General features: G+C 31.7%; 1 protein-coding gene and 1 long non-coding RNA gene across 3 annotated transcripts in view; one reads left to right on the top strand and one right to left on the bottom strand.

Moving 5' to 3' along the window:
* The window catches only part of LOC126888873 (uncharacterized), a 50,869-nt gene that overhangs the window by 6,849 nt on the left and 25,792 nt on the right, over window positions 1-18,228 (top strand). The window lies entirely within an intron of this gene.
* LOC114340927 (uncharacterized) overlaps window positions 582-18,228 on the bottom strand; it is a 471,416-nt gene continuing 453,769 nt past the window's right edge. For both annotated transcript variants that reach the window (XM_050657299.1, XM_050657298.1), the window contains exon 9: window positions 582-16,591. In XM_050657299.1, coding sequence (XP_050513256.1) covers window positions 16,312-16,591 — 280 coding nt within the window. In that variant the 3' untranslated portion in view covers window positions 582-16,311. The remainder of the gene's footprint in view (window positions 16,592-18,228) is intronic.

The following is an 18,228-nucleotide window of genomic DNA, read 5'->3' on the forward strand; positions in this document are numbered from 1 at the left end:
TAGTCATAAACTGGAAAATCTACACAATTATGTCTGTTCTAAAATGCGTCTACGGATTAATATTAAGGGGAACGGAGCAAAATGCAAAATTTTGACGCATGTCAAATTTTCAATGTGTTTTAAATGTATTCATTTTTTTCGAATCCTGAGAAAACTAATTAATATTTTTGAAAATTTTAAACGCAGAATGAAAGATTGCATTATTACCGAGGGCCGAAAGTCCCTGAAAACTTCTATAATGTTTATTTTAATGAGTTACAGGGGTGAAAATAAAAGAGGAAAGTTAGTGTGATTCTTAATTGCAAATATTTCATTCAAAGGAAACTTTTTATTTATTCTAAGGGACTTTCGGCCCTCGGTAATAAAGTAGTCTTTCATTCTGCATTTAAATTTTTCAAAAATACTTATTAGTTTTCTCATGATTCGAAAATTTAGCATTTTGTTCCGTTCCCCTTAAATCATGTAGTCTACGTCGTAAGGCAGCTTCAATCATTTTAATTTTTAATAGAAATCTTCGTTTTTATGCACTTATAAAAATATTTAACGAGTTAAAAGGAAGTGGGTAAAAAAACTATCTCAAGCACCTTTACAAAAGGCAATTTATTAAACTTTGGTAACAATTTGGATTATACATAAACAATACTATATTCTAAAATTACTTTAGAGTGTAATAAACTTACGGCCATTTAAAGTATGTTTTTACGAAACAAGTGTATAGGAATGAAATTTAGATTAAAACTTGCATACAATATAATTTCAAGAGAATAACTTTTAACAATGGAATGGAATTTTATTATCACAGAACTATCGAATACTTTGAATACATCTTACACTTTCTATATATGCACTACATTTAAATTTAACAAGAAAAATAAATTATTTTTAATAGAGAATTTTTCTTTGTGGTACCGATCTATAATACAATGTTATAATTTATATAAATTATATATTTTCTCTCATAAAATGCTTAAATCAGTAACATGCGCTAAAAAATAGACTTTGATTATAGGTGTTTTTTCTGTCGAACCATGTGTACGAACAGAAAATTTAATAATACATCGAAAACAAATAAATAAAACTGTTAAATCAAATAAAACTTCGAAATGGATTAAAACAAATATCAGAAAATAACCAACTTGAGCGGTTAAGTAATAATAAAATATCGATTTTATATATAAGGTGTCCCAAAAGTAGTGGAACGGTCGAATATTTCGCGAACTAAACATCGGATCGAAAAACTGAAAAATACGTGATCAATTATTTTCAAAAATCTATCCAATGACACCAAACACCAATCCTCACTACACCCCCTGGAGGTGGGGTGGGGGGTAACTTTAAAATCTCAAATGGAAACCCCCAGTTTTTCTTGCAGATTTTAATTCGTTACGTAAAAGTAACTTTTATTCAAAACATTTTTTCGAACTGTGGATAGATGGCGCTATAATTGGGAAAAACGATTTATCCTGATACCATAGGTAAATTATAGAGACGGTCTAATATTTCACGAAATACACTTCCAAATGGGAAACTAAAAAACAGATTTTTAATCTTTTTCAAAAACCTTTCGAATAACACCAAACGGTACCCTCCAACCCACCCCCTGGAGGTGGGGTGGGGGGTAACTTTAAAATCCTAAATAGCAACCCCCATTTTTTATTACAGATTCGGATCCGTCATGAAAAATTAAGCAACATTTATTCGAAACATTTTTTAAAATTTCTGATAGATGGCGCTAATAAATCGTATTTTTCCAATTAAAGCGCCATCTATTAACAATTCTAAAAAATGTTTCAAATAAATGTTGCTTAATTTTTCATGACGGATCCGAATCTGTAATAAAAAATGGGGGTTGCTATTTAGGATTTTAAAGTTACCCCCCACCCCACCTCCAGGGGGTGGGTTGGAGAGTCACGTTTGATGTTATTCGAAAGGTTTTCGAAAAAGATTAAAAATATGTTATTTAGTTTCCCATTTGGAAGTGTATTTCGTGAGATATTAGACCGTCTCTATAATTTACCTATGGTATCAGGATAAATCGTTTTTCCCAATTATAGCGCCATCTATCCACAGTTCGAAAAAATGTCTTGAATAAAAGTTAATTACTTTTACGTAACGAATTAAAATCTGCAAGAAAAACTGGGGGTTTCCATTTGAGATTTTAAAGTTACCCCCCACCCCACCTCCAGGGGGTGTAGTGGGGATTGGTGTTTGGTGTCATTGGATAGATTTTTGAAAATAATTGATCACGTATTTTTCAGTTTTTCGATCCGATGTTTAGTTCGCGAAATATTCGACCGTTCCGCTACTTTTGGGACACCCTATATATGCAATACATACATTATATCGATATGAAAAATTTTAGGTCTGAATATTACTTCTTCTTCTTTTTGTGTAGACACGAGTGTCTACTTTTCAATGTGCCTTTAGTGAGCTGTTGTTCCATCGTTTTCGTGGTCTTCCCACTGATCGTCTTCCTATTGGAGAACCGTCATTCCACAATGAACATTACTCCAAATAAAAAAATAATGAGAGTAAGAAAGACAGCAATCCACCAGCAAAGAAATCAAAACGCTGATAATGGTGAAAAGTATCACTCTATGCAGCTGTGAGGTGTAGCCACTGACAGAAAGAACATTGGCAAGACTGACTGAAAGCAACGGAAAAATTTCTGGAAACCGGCGACAGGAATATCTAGAAGAGAAAGGAATAACGACGAACGCATTAGAGAAATAATGGGAATCAAACGAACGATCACAGATGATGTATGAACAAAACGACTTATCTCGTTCGGACATATACCTACAAATATAAACAACAAATAACCAAGTAAATACTAAATTGGCAACCAGAAGGAAAAAGTAAACGAGGTAGACCGAGTACAAGTTGGAGAAGCAAAATAAATAAAGAGGAAAAGCAAAAAGTCGGAAAACAGCGTCGAACGTTATAAACCGACATGTAGTAGTACAGATGTCCAGAATTTCCAATATTGTCTGTCACTACGAAGATCAAGAGATGAATTACGTAGGTTTTAAAAGAATACATTTTAGCGACGAACGTAAATCGCGGCAATGAAATAATAGCGGGCGTCAGTCTCATAATAGCAGACAATATTAACTACCCCTTCGCAGATACGCCACTGACTGACGAGCTTCCAACAATTTTGCCGATGGGAGGTGGCGTAGGGAAAATACGTCATCCGCGCAATACTACGCAATCTCATCATAATTAGGTTTTGCTGTGCATTGAAATCCTACCGCCTTTCAGAAGTTTAATTGATTTAGCTTTTTTTCTACATAATTGTATCTAAAAATATACAGGGTGTCCCGAAAAGATTGGTCATAAATTCACCACATAGGTCACCACACATTCTGGGGTCAAAAATAGTTCGATTCAACCTAACTTACCTTAGTACAAATATGCTCATTAAAAAAGTTACAGCTCTTTGAAGTTACAAAATGAAAATCGATTTTTTTCAATATATCGAAAACTATTAGCGATAATTTATTGAAAATGAACATGTATCATTCATATGGCAGGAACATCTTAAAACAAAATTATAGTGAAATTTGTCTACAACATAAAAATTTTATGGGGGTTTTGTTCCCTTAAACCTCCATAAACTTTTGTGTACGTTCAAACTAATTCATTATTGTGGTACCATTAGTTAAACACAACGTTTTTAAAACTTTTTTGCCTCTCAGTATTTTTTCAATAAGCCAGTTTTTATCGAGATGCGGCTTCTGTTTTAATATGTTTACATAAAAATTTTATGGGGGTTTTGTTCCTTTAAACCCCCCAAATGTTTGTGTACGTTCCAATTAAACTATTATTGCGGTACCATTAGTTAAACACAGTGTTTTTAAAACTTTTTGCCTCTTAGTCTTATTTTGATAAGTCACCTTTTATCGAGATGTGGCTTCTTTTTCAAAATATACCTAATAATGTAAATTATAAATAAATTTTCAGATTATTAACAGCTCTCTATAATCGTACGTAACCATATACAAATATGTAGTGGATTCGACAAATATTCAAAATATCTCGATAAACACTGGCTTATCGAAAAAGTACTAAGGTGCAAAAAAGTTTTAAAAACATTGCGCTTAACTAATGGTGCCATAATAATAATTTAGTTGGAACGTACACAAAAGTTTGGGGGGTTTAAGGGAACAAAACCCCCATAAAAATTTTATGGGGTGCACAAATTTCACTTTATTTATTTTTTTTTCAAGATGTTGCTGCCATAAGAATGCCACATGTCCATTTTCAATAAAAAATCTCTAAGAGTTTTCGATATATGAAAATAAAACGATTTTTATTTTGTAACTTCAAAGGGCTGTAACTTTTTTTGTGTGCACTATTGTATATAGGTAAGTCAGGTTCAATCAACCTATTTTTGACCTCAGAATCTGTGGTTTAATTTATGACCAATATTTTTGGGACACCCTGTATAAAGGGTACCAAAAAGAAAATTTTCTCATTGCCCTTTGTACCTAAAGGCACAACATACATAAGAAAAATTCAATGTTAACAAAAATATTGCTATTTATTAATATTTACAGGATTTCAGTCTCCAGTCTTCTTGTCTTATTTCAAAGTTCCCAGGACTTTTTGCCAAAATATAATGCCCGAAACATTTAGAAATAAGAACAGTTTTCGCAACATTCGGTCCCAATGGTCTATAGTAATCACATTGAACACATAAAATAGAAATACATGAAATAATGTATACAATTTACAAAATATTTTGTATATGAAAACTTAATATTCTTTTATCCATAAACATTTTATGTCCTTGTACAGGAAAGCTAATCAATTATGATTAATACATATCTACTTTTTAAATGTCTCATATATTTTTTAATTAGATGTAATGATTTCAAAATGCTTGGTACTTGTTGCATATTCACACAAAAATCAATTAAATTTAAAAAGTCTTTCAAATAAAGATGCTTTACTTGAATCTTGCTCTTTTTAATAAATAGAAAGAAGTAATATTAATTTAGTTCCCAACAAACAGTTACAGAGTTCTGATGCACATTCTGAAATGTCGAATAAATTCTTCTTCAAAAAAAAACTAAAAAGAATTCCTCTCATTGGCTGTATATCATAATAAAAAATTACTAAGGAAGTAAAAATCTTCTCTTGTAGGTAGATGGTATATAATTTATTAAAATTTTCTAAAAAGATCGAAGTTGGACTTAAAGTGGGTACATCACTAGTACAAAACAAACGTTTTCGGACTAATCAGTCCATCATCAGGTTAAAAACTTCAGATCCAAAGTAGTTGGAACTAGCTACATAGGTAGGTCGAATGACCTAACCAGTATAAAAATTAAGCCATTTCGGCTACATCGATGGCGACAATAAGTCGATGTTATAAGAATAGAATGTAATTAGACTATAATGGAGTCTTCATCTTGGCTTCAAACCGACAGACTGTAGTCTTCGCCATCGATGTAGCCAAGATGAAGACTCCATTATAGTCTAATTACATTGTATTAGACTATAATGGATTGTAGACTACAGTCTGTCAGTTTGAAGCCAAGATGAAGACTCCATTATAGTCTAATTACATTGCATTCTTATAACATATTGTCGCCATCGATGTAGCCGAAATGGCTTAATTTTTATACTGGTAAGGTCATTCGACCTACCTATGTAGCTAGCCAACTACTTTGGATCTGAAGTTTTTAACCTGATGATGGACTGATTAGTCCGAAAACGTTTGTTTTGTACTAGTGATGTACCCACTTTAAGTCCAACTTGGATCTTTTTAGAAAATTTTAATACATTATATACCATCTACCTAGAAGTACAGTATTTTTATATTTATATTATATTTTTACTTCCTTAGTAAATTCTTCTTCATTGTCTTCAAATTCGTTTTTTCAATGCCAATTGTATTAAATACAATTGAACAAATTTTGTTGCTGCTTTGAAACGTCACATAGTCGATGTTGTAAACCAGGTTCTCAAAGTATTTTACTAGGACATTCGTCTTTTCCAGATTTTTACCTTATCTTACTCTTTTTCATCCAGAATGCATTTCAGTAATTTCCCCCATCGTTTTATTTCGTATGAAGTGACTTAAATAATCTACTTTCTTCTTTTACTGTGTACATTATTCCTTACTATTCTTTATTAGAGGGGCAAAGGCATTACAAGGATTAAGATAAAAAAATGAAACCATTGAACAAGTGGTCAAAACGAAATACTTAGGAGTCTGGATTACGGAACAGCCAACAATTTAAAAGCCAACAATTTGACCGTTACAAGATTCATTCAAGACACTTTGGCAAACTTCTTTTTGCCAGATGCCATTTCATTAAATAAATTTGTGATTTTCTTATCAGAAGCTGGTCGGTAAACCAATAACATGGATCTTTTGTTCACTGAGTGTGTTTCAAAGATTTACATCTTTTGTTTTTTTGTTTTTTAAACATATATTTTACTTTAAGTAATTAGGGAATTAAAACTTGAGACTGTCATTGTCAGATTAGGCGTAGATTTACGCTCCTGATATGTTCTATGTTTCGAATGTTGTTTTTTGATGGAAAGTGTCTCTCATAGGATGTCTAGGATATTCAACCTCTCATCTTTACTGATGAGCCCAGAGAGGTTGAAGAGGGCGAAACACATTTCTAAGAACTGGTGTTTGGATCTTTGATTCTATTCAAGAAATTTTTCCCAGCCCGAAATAGTGGATGTGTGAGTTATTCGTAAGGGGATTTTTCCACATCCTCTATTTCATTTGTTTGATTTTATCAGAAGCTGCCCCATATATGGTTAAGGTGGGGCGGAATTTAAAAATATTTTATCAGAATCTTTTTCATATTACTTGTTTAGCTCATGGAGTTAACAGAGTTGCAGAGATTATCAGAACCCAGTTTCCTCTTGTGAAGAATTAATTAGCAATGTAAAGAAGGTGTTCCTTCAGCGAAGAAGGCTCCTTTGCGAGTTCAAATATATAAAGAGAGGCTTCGTGACGTACCGCTACCTCCCCAACCTGTATTAACTCGATGGGGGACTTGGCTAAGTACAGCTATTTTTTACGCTGAAAATTATGATAGAATTAAGGACGTAATAAACGACATCTCACACTCTTCACAGGCTGTCATATCATCAAAAGCAGTTTTCGATAATAAGGAGGTGTATAAAAGTCCGATATTTATTAAGACGAATTATAGTTTTATCCCGGAAATAATTACGTTACTAGAAAAGAATTCGCAACTTCTAGTTGATTGTGTGGAACTAATTGAAAATTTTCAGAAGGAATGCCAAAAAGTAAACGGCAACATTGGTACAAAAGTTTTGGGGAAGCTTAAGCAGGTTTTAGAAAATAATGAAGGCTTCAAAATTATTCAGAATGTGTCATGCATTTTTAGAGGCCATTTTGATATAGAAACGTGTATTGATGGAAACCTGTTGCCAAAATTAAAATATGCGCCTATTACTTCAGTAGATGTGGAGCCCAGCTCTTCTTGTATAACATATGTTTTCTGATAAAAGACAAACATTTACCTTAGAAAATTTTGAAAAATATTTAGTTGTAAATTCCTTTTACAATATTAATAATTAAGTATATAAAATATGTAAAAATAAAGTTGCTGAGTAATAATGTTGTTTGTTTTTAACTCATTATTAGGATAGTTATATCAATTATATAATTATTGCTTTAATTTATTTATTACATATTTTTGACGAATCCTTACATATATTAAAAAAATCCTTACATATATATGTACATATTTTCATACATTTTCATACATATAATCCGCCCTTTAGTTATAACCAACCTTCATTAGTTGAGTCGGGACTAGAAGAAGAAGAAGAAGGAGAAGAAGATTCTTTATTTATTAAGTTAATGGACAACTGATAACTTATCCATCCATGATATTTGAGAATTCTTCTTTAAGTTCACATCTCGAACACCCTTAGTGTTTCCTGAATTACTTCAGTTAAACTTCAAGACTCTAGATAACAATAAAAGACAGACAGAACATAACAATAAAAGTTATAGACCATATAACAAAGTGAGAAGTACTGGAAAGAATGGGCAAATAACAGGCTAGGCACAACAGGAAAGGCACGAAGAAGAAGAAGACAAACATAAACTAAACAAACATGATTATTGTTATAAAATCATTCCATCTAATTATAAATAATCCTAAACATTCATTTCAGTTTAAGCTTTCATTATCATGTATTATTTAAAAGATTATGTATTAAAACATCAAACATGTATAATGTAAAACATTATACAGGGTGTCCCGAAAAGATTGGTCATAAATTATACCACACATTCTGGAGTCAAAAATAGTTCGATTGAACCTAACTTACCTTGGTACAAATGTGCTCATAAAAAAAGTTACAGCCCTTTGAAGTTACAAAATGAAAATCGATTTTTTTCAATATATCGAAAACTATTATAGATTTTTTATTGAAAATGGACATGTATCATTCTTAGGGCAGGATCATCGTAAAACAAAATTATAGTGAGATTTGTCCACCCCATAATAATTTTATGGGGGTTTTGATCCCTTAAACCCCCCACACTTTTGTGTACGTTTCAATTAATTCATTACTGCGGTACCATTAGTTAAACACAACGTTTTTAAAACTTTTTTGCCTCTTAGTATTTTTTCGATAAGCGAGTTTTTATCGAGATGGGGCTTATTTTTTAATATATTTACATAAAAATTTTATGGGGATTTGTTCCCTTAAACCCAAACTTTTCTGTACGTTCCAATTAAACTATTATTGTGGTACCGTCAGTTAAACACAGTGTTTTTAAAACTTTTTTGCCTCTAATAGCCAGTTGCACCAACAAATAAACGATTGATTTTTTGATTTGGATTGCCCGTTTATTTTAAAATGCGTTGCACCGACCATTACTCAATTAAAACCGACAGTTTTTGATGTGTCAAAATTAACCACCCGATTTTCTGCGGTTATTTAAAAAATCGACTGTTTTTTACCTGACGTTTGACGTTTATTCCAATAACCTATAAAATTCCAGTTGTTGATAAAAATTAAAATAAGATAATTGAAAAGAGTAAAACCACGTAAAACGTTAAATTTAATTATTTTGTCATTTAAAGATGTTTAGAGAACATCATATATCCCATAATACTAATCGTTCACTAATATGGAAGTGCAATTGAAAATACTATTTTAGTTTTTAAATACTTTTACATTATGGGTATATAAAATGGGGAATTTCTGGAGAATATAATATTATTAGGGAATAGTGGATATCCCAGTCCTCAACTACAACTACCCAATGACACATGACACCATTGCAGAATATTCAGACAGAAGTTGTTTTACAATCAATCACAAATCCCTTCAAGAGTTGTTATTGAAAGAACATTTGGTATTTTGAAGAGATTTCCCATTTTAACATATGTAATGAGATGCAAGTTACCTTTTCTTCAAAGAATAATATCAGCTTGTTCAGTTTTACACAATATTGCAGTAGATAATAGATAGATAATAGAGAAAACCTTGAAATAGTGGCAAATGGGTGTGCTGTTGATATTGATATATTAGAAGCTGTGGCAGTACATTTTCAACCAGAAGATAATCTAATGAAACTAAATTGTGTGTGTGTTTGTTTAAAAATATTGTTTGACATTTAAAGCTAGCTTAAATTAATTTTATTTTTGTTGGACTGCAGTTTGTTAATAAATTAATATTAATATTATATCGGTGACTGAGTTTAAGTACTTTATGTTCATTAGCAGGTTTTCAATAATAAATTTATAAATATTATACATGCTATTGGTGTTTAATCTTTTATCATTTAAAATATGTTCATTACTATCCATTATGACCCTCTCTTTTCACCTTTGGATAACTAGTTATCAGGAAGTTTATCTGACAGATTAGATACTAACAGATATCTGACAGAGAAATACTTCCCGTTAACTAGTTATCCGGAGCTGAAAAGATAGATACTAAAGATATAGAGGATACTGCTATATAAACTTCCCAATAATTAGTTATCTGGAAATGAAAAGACCTCTAATATCTAATCTGTCAGATAAACTTCCCGATAGACAAAAATATAATAGAAGAATTAACCTTTATGATGGTTTTTTATTAATTTTTTTTGGCAGTGTTTAAATAAACAAATACTGAGGGCATGAAATGGATCACAAACAAGGATGTTCTAGGAGGAATGAAAAAAGAATTGGAGATTGTGTTTACCATTAAACACATAAAACTGCAGTATCTGGGACACATATGAGAAATCAACACCGTTACTTCCTGATGCAGTACATATTGCAAGGTACAGTCAAAGCTAAGCGAAGACCCAGTAGAGGGAGAAGATCAATGGAACTGTTTCGAATCGCAGCTAGCAAGGTTATGATTGCTAATATGATTTCCAACATTCGAAACAGATAGGAATCAAAAGAAGATGGCATGAAAATGAAAGTGTATTACCTAATACTTTTGACTAAAATCTTTATAGATTCTAATCTATAAAAAGATTAAATTTTCAAATATAAATACTTGAGCCTTTGTTTTATTTTGTTAACCTGTTGTTATATATTTGTTGAATTGAACTCTATTTTGAATCTAGAATTTTAACGATATTAAAATTTATTGAAATTACCTCTTTATATCTATAATAAAAAATATTTATTTCTATACAAAAATGTAAAATATATTGAGTTTAATAAATGAGTTAATGATATTCTATGTCTGATCACTGTAAGTAGTAACACTTTAAAATTATTTACATACTTTTTACTTTTTGTAATAACTCTAGCTTAAATAAAATGTTCTTTTTTATATTCGTTTGGGTCAAAAGTCAAAACATCAATAATCTATACCTGAGAATATTACTGTAGAGTTCTTTTTAATAAATAAAACCCAACATACAACTTTAATGATGAAAGTTTAATCAAATATCAATCCCACAATAATATATAAATTATTAATCCAAAGAAGCGACAACACGATAAATTCCAAAAACAAGTGAAGTTAGAGCTTTCTTCACATTTTTAACACGTTATGTCAAAATAAAGGAACTTTTATAATCATCTTACTGTGAATGCGGAAAAATTGAGTATCTAGATCATATTCTTCTAAAGTGTCCAATAAGAGTATCCAAGCAGTTTAATTTGAGAATCGAACTTACAAAATTAGGAGTACCAAAGAATTCCAATGTTCAAAATATATTGCAACATCTTACCCACAAACAACTAGAGGCAGTGATTATTCATTTACACATTAACAAAATGGTAAATCAAGGCAACATTTTTAGGTTTTCATTTCAGTGTTGCAGCATTGATTAGAGCAAGACGAGCTGCAATACAATCAAATGTACTGACAGATGCACAAGTATGCAAGCCAAGAAAGAGAGTAAGAAGAAGGAACTTTTATTAAAGGATCGATGTTAAATAGGGTTTCGATATCTCTCTATTATCTAATAAAGTATCATAGTATCATCATAGATTATAATTTATAAAAATGGATTTATCATCAAGTTCATCTTGAGGATTTGGAAGATATAATGCATATGCTACCAAATATAAGATCTGTAAGAGATCGCAATGAATTGTATAGTATAATAAGTAAGTATAATGAAGATGAATTTAAAACAAGGTATATCTTCCCATATAACAAGCTAATATTTTCCCATGCAATGGCTTTTTGTTTATTTTTCACACCATCTGTTTGTTTATTTTCTACTATAAATTTATATTTAATTGTTAAATCTAAAATTATATCTTTCTCTAAACTAGAGAAGTGGCTTCCTTTATTTTCCATCGTAAGTATGAATAGTATGATAAGTATAATACAAACAAATTTGCAAGAAAACAATGTAGTGTTCCATAACCAGTGATGTGGGATAGACATAACCTCATAACATAGACATAACCTTACAAACTACAAACAAAACTTTCTTTGACAATCTTTTTTGACAGACGACACTCGGATTCGAATGAAATAATCGAATGAAGTACGATGTTGCCACTTATATATTGTCGGTTTGTAAACCAACAGTTTTTTTGAATGGTGCAACCCGTTTGAAAAATAACCATTGATCATCGATTTAAATCGTAGAATTGACGGTTAGCAAATCAGTTGATTTACAGTCTGTTGGTGCAACTGGGCATTAGTCTTTTTTGATAAGTCACCTTTTATCGAGATGTGGCTTCTTTTTCAAAATATACCTAAAAATGTAAATTATAAATACATTATGTGGTGTATTATACAAATATGTGGTGGATTCGACAAATATTCAAAATATCTCGATAAACACTGGCTTATCGAAAAAGTCCTACGAGGCAAAAATGTTTTAAAAACAGTGTGTTTAACTAATGGTGCCACACTAATAACTAAGTTGGAACGTACACAAAAGTTTGGGGGGGTTTAAGGGAACAGAACCTCCATAAATTTTGTATGGGGTACACAAATTTCACTTTAATTTTTATTTAAGATGCTGCTGCCATAAGAATGCCACATGTCCATTTTCAATGAAAAATCTCTAAGAGTTTTCGGTATATGAAATTGATTTTCATTTTGTAACTTCAAAGGGCTGTACCTTTTTTTGTGTGCACTATTGTATAGATGTAAGTGAGGTTCAATCAACCTATTTTTGACCCCAGAATCTATGGTATAATTTATGACCAATCTTTTCGGGACACCCTGTATATGTTTGTATTGGAAAATAAAATAAAGAGACTCTGAGCATTTTTGTATAACATTCTAAATACTATAGGAGTATGTGCAAATTTTAACTACAAAATATTTAATGTATGTAACGAACTACGATCGGTTTAACATTTAAAGTCAAAAATAGAGTATAGTACTATACTTACAAAGTTCTTGAATAGGTTAACTGCATATTGTACTGTATAAATCTAACATATTTTGAGTACATTACTTATACTGAGTGTCCCATAATATATGGACATTGACTACTGGGTAAAATTCGATATCAACATAAAGCGTTTGAGATCAAAATGCTCTTGCAAAATTTCACTCTAATTCCTCTATCTTTTTCCTCTTATTAATTGTATTGAATGCTGTTAAGTTGACAATTAATTGTATATCCTCCAATATTCCTAGTGAGCCATTCCCGATTCCTAAGATAATTGATTTAAATAACTAACTAAAAAACGAACCTCGATTTGAAGTCTTGTACTTTTCTGCAACTCCCGAGTTACACTAAGAGAGATAGAGAGATAAATAGAGAGATATGAAGGGAGGGAGAGAGAGAACGAGAGAGTGAGAAAGAAAAAGAGATAGAGAGAGAAGGAATCAAAACAAATGGAAAATACGAGAAACAATAAGTTACATACGACTATTCTGTGCACAAAGTTGTATACAATAGTTCGTCCATGTAACTTTGCACATGGATAAAATTATTCACGAATTACTTTTTATGCTAGGTCTCTTTTTTACTCACAGAAACTAGTATCGCAAAATTAGGCAGCTTGTCTATAGAAACCACAATAAGTTAAACAAGGATAAACAATACGGCATGTCTTTGATACCGTGTTTACTATGAATTTTGACATTTATCATTTTCAGTGACAGTGACATTATGTTGCATTTATTGGTTTATTTGGTTTTTCACATTATTTAAACTTTTGGTCTGTGTATATGTCAATTTAATTTTTATTTTCAAACATAATTGTTAAATCGAGTAACTCCCTAACAACACAAAACATTCCAGGAATGTACTATCAAAGTTCTATTACTGTTTGAATGTCCTGGACATTCAAGGAACATTCGGTGAACATCTGATTAAATTATTGCTGGAATGTTAACACAAGACATTTTATGAACATACTACCAATGTCCTATATTTTAAGTGAGGCCATTTACTATTCAATTTGCGTTCATTTTCAAATTTGCCGTGCGTGTTCTATGTAAGTAGGGTCGCGTGCCGCGTGGTCATCACATTTTCACATTTCCATTTCATGATAACCTAAAAATTTATGATTGGATGGAAAATGGAAATTAGAATTAGTGGCTTCTTTGCTGTTCTGTATGGGTATGTTAGTTTTGCCAAGTTTTGCTCTGGCTGGATCTCTTTTCTTTAAACAATTATGTAAGTATTATAAAATCCGTTTTCAATTTTTTTTTATTCTTTATGAAACGAATTATTTATGCATATTATTACCGGTAAATAGTACCTATTTCTTTTGATTTGTATATTGTAAAGAATAGAAAAAGTACCAGTCATTTCAATTTTTTTTAGAATCAGCTGAAAGTGGTCTACAAAAAAACCAGGAACGAAACGTATGTATAGGCTTGTGGGTATGAAGGACAAAAGAAAGATACCCATATGTAAAAAAGTGTATTGGCTAGTTGGAAGACAGTCCACATTGTCGATGCATAACAAGTTATTAGGTACTTTATAAACAAATATTAAGACCTGTATGGACTTATGGATGCCCACTATGGGGGTGTACCTACTAGACCAAGTAATATAAAAATTATACAAAGATTCCAGAACAAAATACTGAGACATATTGTAGATGCTCGGATGCTCCTTGGTATGTCACAAACAGTGATCTCCATAAGGACCTAGAAATGGAACCTGGATATAATCATCAAGAAGATGGCAGAAAGTCACGAGCTTTATAAGTATGAGAATATTGAGGAAATCCAGCTCCTCGATACTACTGGGCAAACTATAGAAGACTGAAGAGGACAAAGCCTTTTAAACTAGTTTGAGTGATAGGTGATAGTGAAAAGCAGAGCATAATGCTTGTGTGCCTATGTGTATTTTAAAATAGTGCACGATCTTGTTAGATTAGATAAGAGGCGCTATGGGGTAAGTTCTTTATTTTAAGGAACAGTGGTAATTTAGGTTAAATTAAAATTGGTCATTGGTCAGTTATGACCAGATTGTAATTGTAATGTACAATTCAATACAGTGAATCATCATTGTAGTGATGATTATGAAAAAAAAAATATATGACAAGATTTTGTGGAATAAAAATGTTTATATTTATCAAGGATGTATTATTTGGTGTGGCCACATATACTTCTGGTATATCGTCAGTGATGTGACAATCTGCTTTTTCATGTTTTGTAGGAAACGAAAAACCATTTTTAGGGTCATCTCCTGTTTTCACATGTAAATTTTGACATGTTTTGTAGTAAATAGATAGTTGAATTTACTACAAAACATGTCAAAAAATATCATATGAAAAGGAGGTGACTGTAAACAAAGTTTTTAGTCTCTCTTACAAAACTCATAAAAAAACAAATCGGAGATATTATGTCACATCAGCGACTATATCCAGAGAATGTCTAAAAAATATACTGCGAATGTCCAAAGAACATTCGTAGACATTCATGGAATGTTCCAACAAGACATTCAAGGTATGTTTAAAATGCTGACACAGGACTTTCCTGGGACATTTAGGGGACGTTCTTGTGCTTTTGAGGACATTCCAGGAATGTTTTCAATGTCCTGTGTGTACATTCTAGGAACGTACATGGAATGTTTGGTGTTATTAGGGCTGTTGCTCTCTTAATTTAATTACTTCCGGTAAGTATTTATTTTAAGCTAATGAGACAACTAATATTTTCTAACCTACAAATTGTCATTACATTCACAGTAGGTAAATATCAATGATATTACATATCGACGTATGTTTCACTTAATGTTTTGATTTAACTTGTTTGCAAATTAATCATGACGTTTGTGCATAATGGAACCGCTGTAGTACACTTATCAGTAATAGAACTGTAAGTATAATCGTTATTTATAATATATTTGAGATTATATATATATATATATATATATATATATATATATATATATATATATATATAAGTAAAAACATAAATTTTTGAAACCAAAAACTGGTGATTATCAAAGAGAGTGTTAAAAATACACAAATTATTTGTATAATTCCAAAGTTCCAATATATGCCGAATCATGTTCAAAGAAACATAAATGAAACAACCCCCCCCCCCTTGCTAAAACGAGCAATATTTTGCAAATGCATGTTGTACTTGAATGGTTTTATTTATACCGATTATATCCCATCTAAAGCCATGTCCAGTTAATTATATGTTTTGTTGAACTAATAATCAGCCCGAATATGATTGTCTTTTATAAATTTGGCTTACTTCTAACATTTAAATGAGTTTCCTATCTTCAAGTAGGTGTGATAGCTGTTTAGCATACTCTATTGTACCTAAGGGTTTAATAATATTGACGTGCTTTACATTAGTATTACATAAGCTAGTAAATATTCTAATAGTGTCAATCCCAAATGGTAAAATCTTTAAAATGTTCGAATATCTTCTTCCGGGCCCTCAAGTTTACAACTTTGTATGTTCGATTTCATCAGTCTTCTCTTCTTGTATTGTTTCTTCCCTATTGTGATAATCTGTCTCATCGGGTACATTGTCATATTTACTAATTCTATCTTTCTCCCTTTGTAGATTCTTCAGGTCCTTCAGCAATCCATTGTTCATGCCTTTTGTAGGTGCGATCAAGTCAGGTTTAGTTTCGTCGAAAACATCGATGACTATTTTCAGGAAGTTCGTCATTTTGGGCTCTGAATCAATTATTCGCGACTGATCGTTTAATACGTCGGACCTAAAAAATACATAACATTACTGCAATTGTAAAACCTAATTCATATACAGAATAAACCAAGTAGGCTCGAAAACAAGAATATAAATTAAGAAAATCTACGGTTTCGTTTTGATTTAAATCTGTCTACCTCCATCCTCCAATAGTACTATTTCTAGGTCTACCTGTTGTCAAGGAGGCTCTGAGGAAGACGAATTTACACCAGCACGACCGTAGTTTCTTGATATAAATTAAAACTATTTATATCGCAGTATGGTTAGAACGCCTTCTAACGGGGAATAAGTGAAATGAATTTCGATTCGATTCAAGTTCTCTGTTTAACCCAGGTGTGACAAGACCAAAAGGCACCGTTGGGAAAATATTCCAATTTACAGTTCAGAGAACCTGTATGAAACGAGTCTGTGTACTCTAATATAGAGTATGGCATTAGTAAAATAAGAAAATTTACGGTTTCGTTTTGATTTAAATCTGTCTCCCTCCATCCTCCGATAGTACTATTTCTAGGTCTACCTGTTGTCAAGGAGGCTCTGAGGAAGACAAATTTACACCAACACGACCGTGTTTTCTCGATATAAATTAAAACTATTTATATCGCAGTATGGTTAGAACGCCCTCTAAGATAAGAATATAAATAGTTTATACATAAATAATAATTTCGATCTTAATTATTATCAACCACTTTCTTTCTTTCTCCCCTTCCTTTTACCCTATCAGAGTGTCGGATTTGGGCTAGCTATTTTAATTTCCATTCATCCATCTCTTCCATTCTTTTCTATTTACTGCCATTATTTTCAATTCCTCGAGTGATTGTTGTTCAACTGTTTCCGTCTCTACTTGTATCCATTTTTTTCTTGGTCTACCCTTTTGCTTTTTACGATGTTCATTGCTTCGTAAACTTTTCTTGTAATTCTGTTGGGTCGCATCCTCTTCAAATATCCATACCAGTTCATTTGTCTCTTTGACATTTTATTCATTATTGGTTCTTGGTTGGCCACTCTTCTAATAGTCTCGTTGCTTAATCTGTGCAGATCAGCTTTTGGTTTTGACCCATTCTTTGTAAAACATTTTCGTTGGTAACTCGAGATATGCATCATCCTTCGGTAACATCACATTTCGAGTGCTATTATTTTCTTCATTCATCATCATCAATCAGTCCATCTTCCCCGGCTTCACTTGTCTGCCCGTGGTCTCTACTTCAGCAATTTTATTGTCCACCTGTCGTCTTTTATTCTTCCAACATGTCACGCCCATCTCCATTTTTGCCTTGTATTACGTTCGATAATATTTTCCACTCCGATTCGTTTATAAACTTCCTCGTTTCTTAGTCTATTTCTTGAGTTTATTCCAAGTGATCTCTCCATTTTACACTGTATTCTTCTCAATTTCTCCGCTGAGGTTTCTGCTCCGAATATGAGGACAGTTAGAACGCACTGGTTGAAAGCTTTCCGTTTTAAATGGATTTGGACATTTGTTATAAACACACCTCTCATTGTTCTGAATGCAGCCCAACCCAAACTTATTCTTCTGAATAATTCACATGTTTGGTAATCTCCCGTTAATCTTATTTCGTTAATTATAAAGTTTGTTCTAGTATGTATTTTTCTATGGTTTGACAACAGATAGTGTACTGCTTTACTGCG

Source organism: Diabrotica virgifera, chromosome 7 (genome assembly GCF_917563875.1).
Source record: "Diabrotica virgifera virgifera chromosome 7, PGI_DIABVI_V3a".
NCBI classification, from domain to species: domain Eukaryota; kingdom Metazoa; phylum Arthropoda; class Insecta; order Coleoptera; family Chrysomelidae; genus Diabrotica; species Diabrotica virgifera.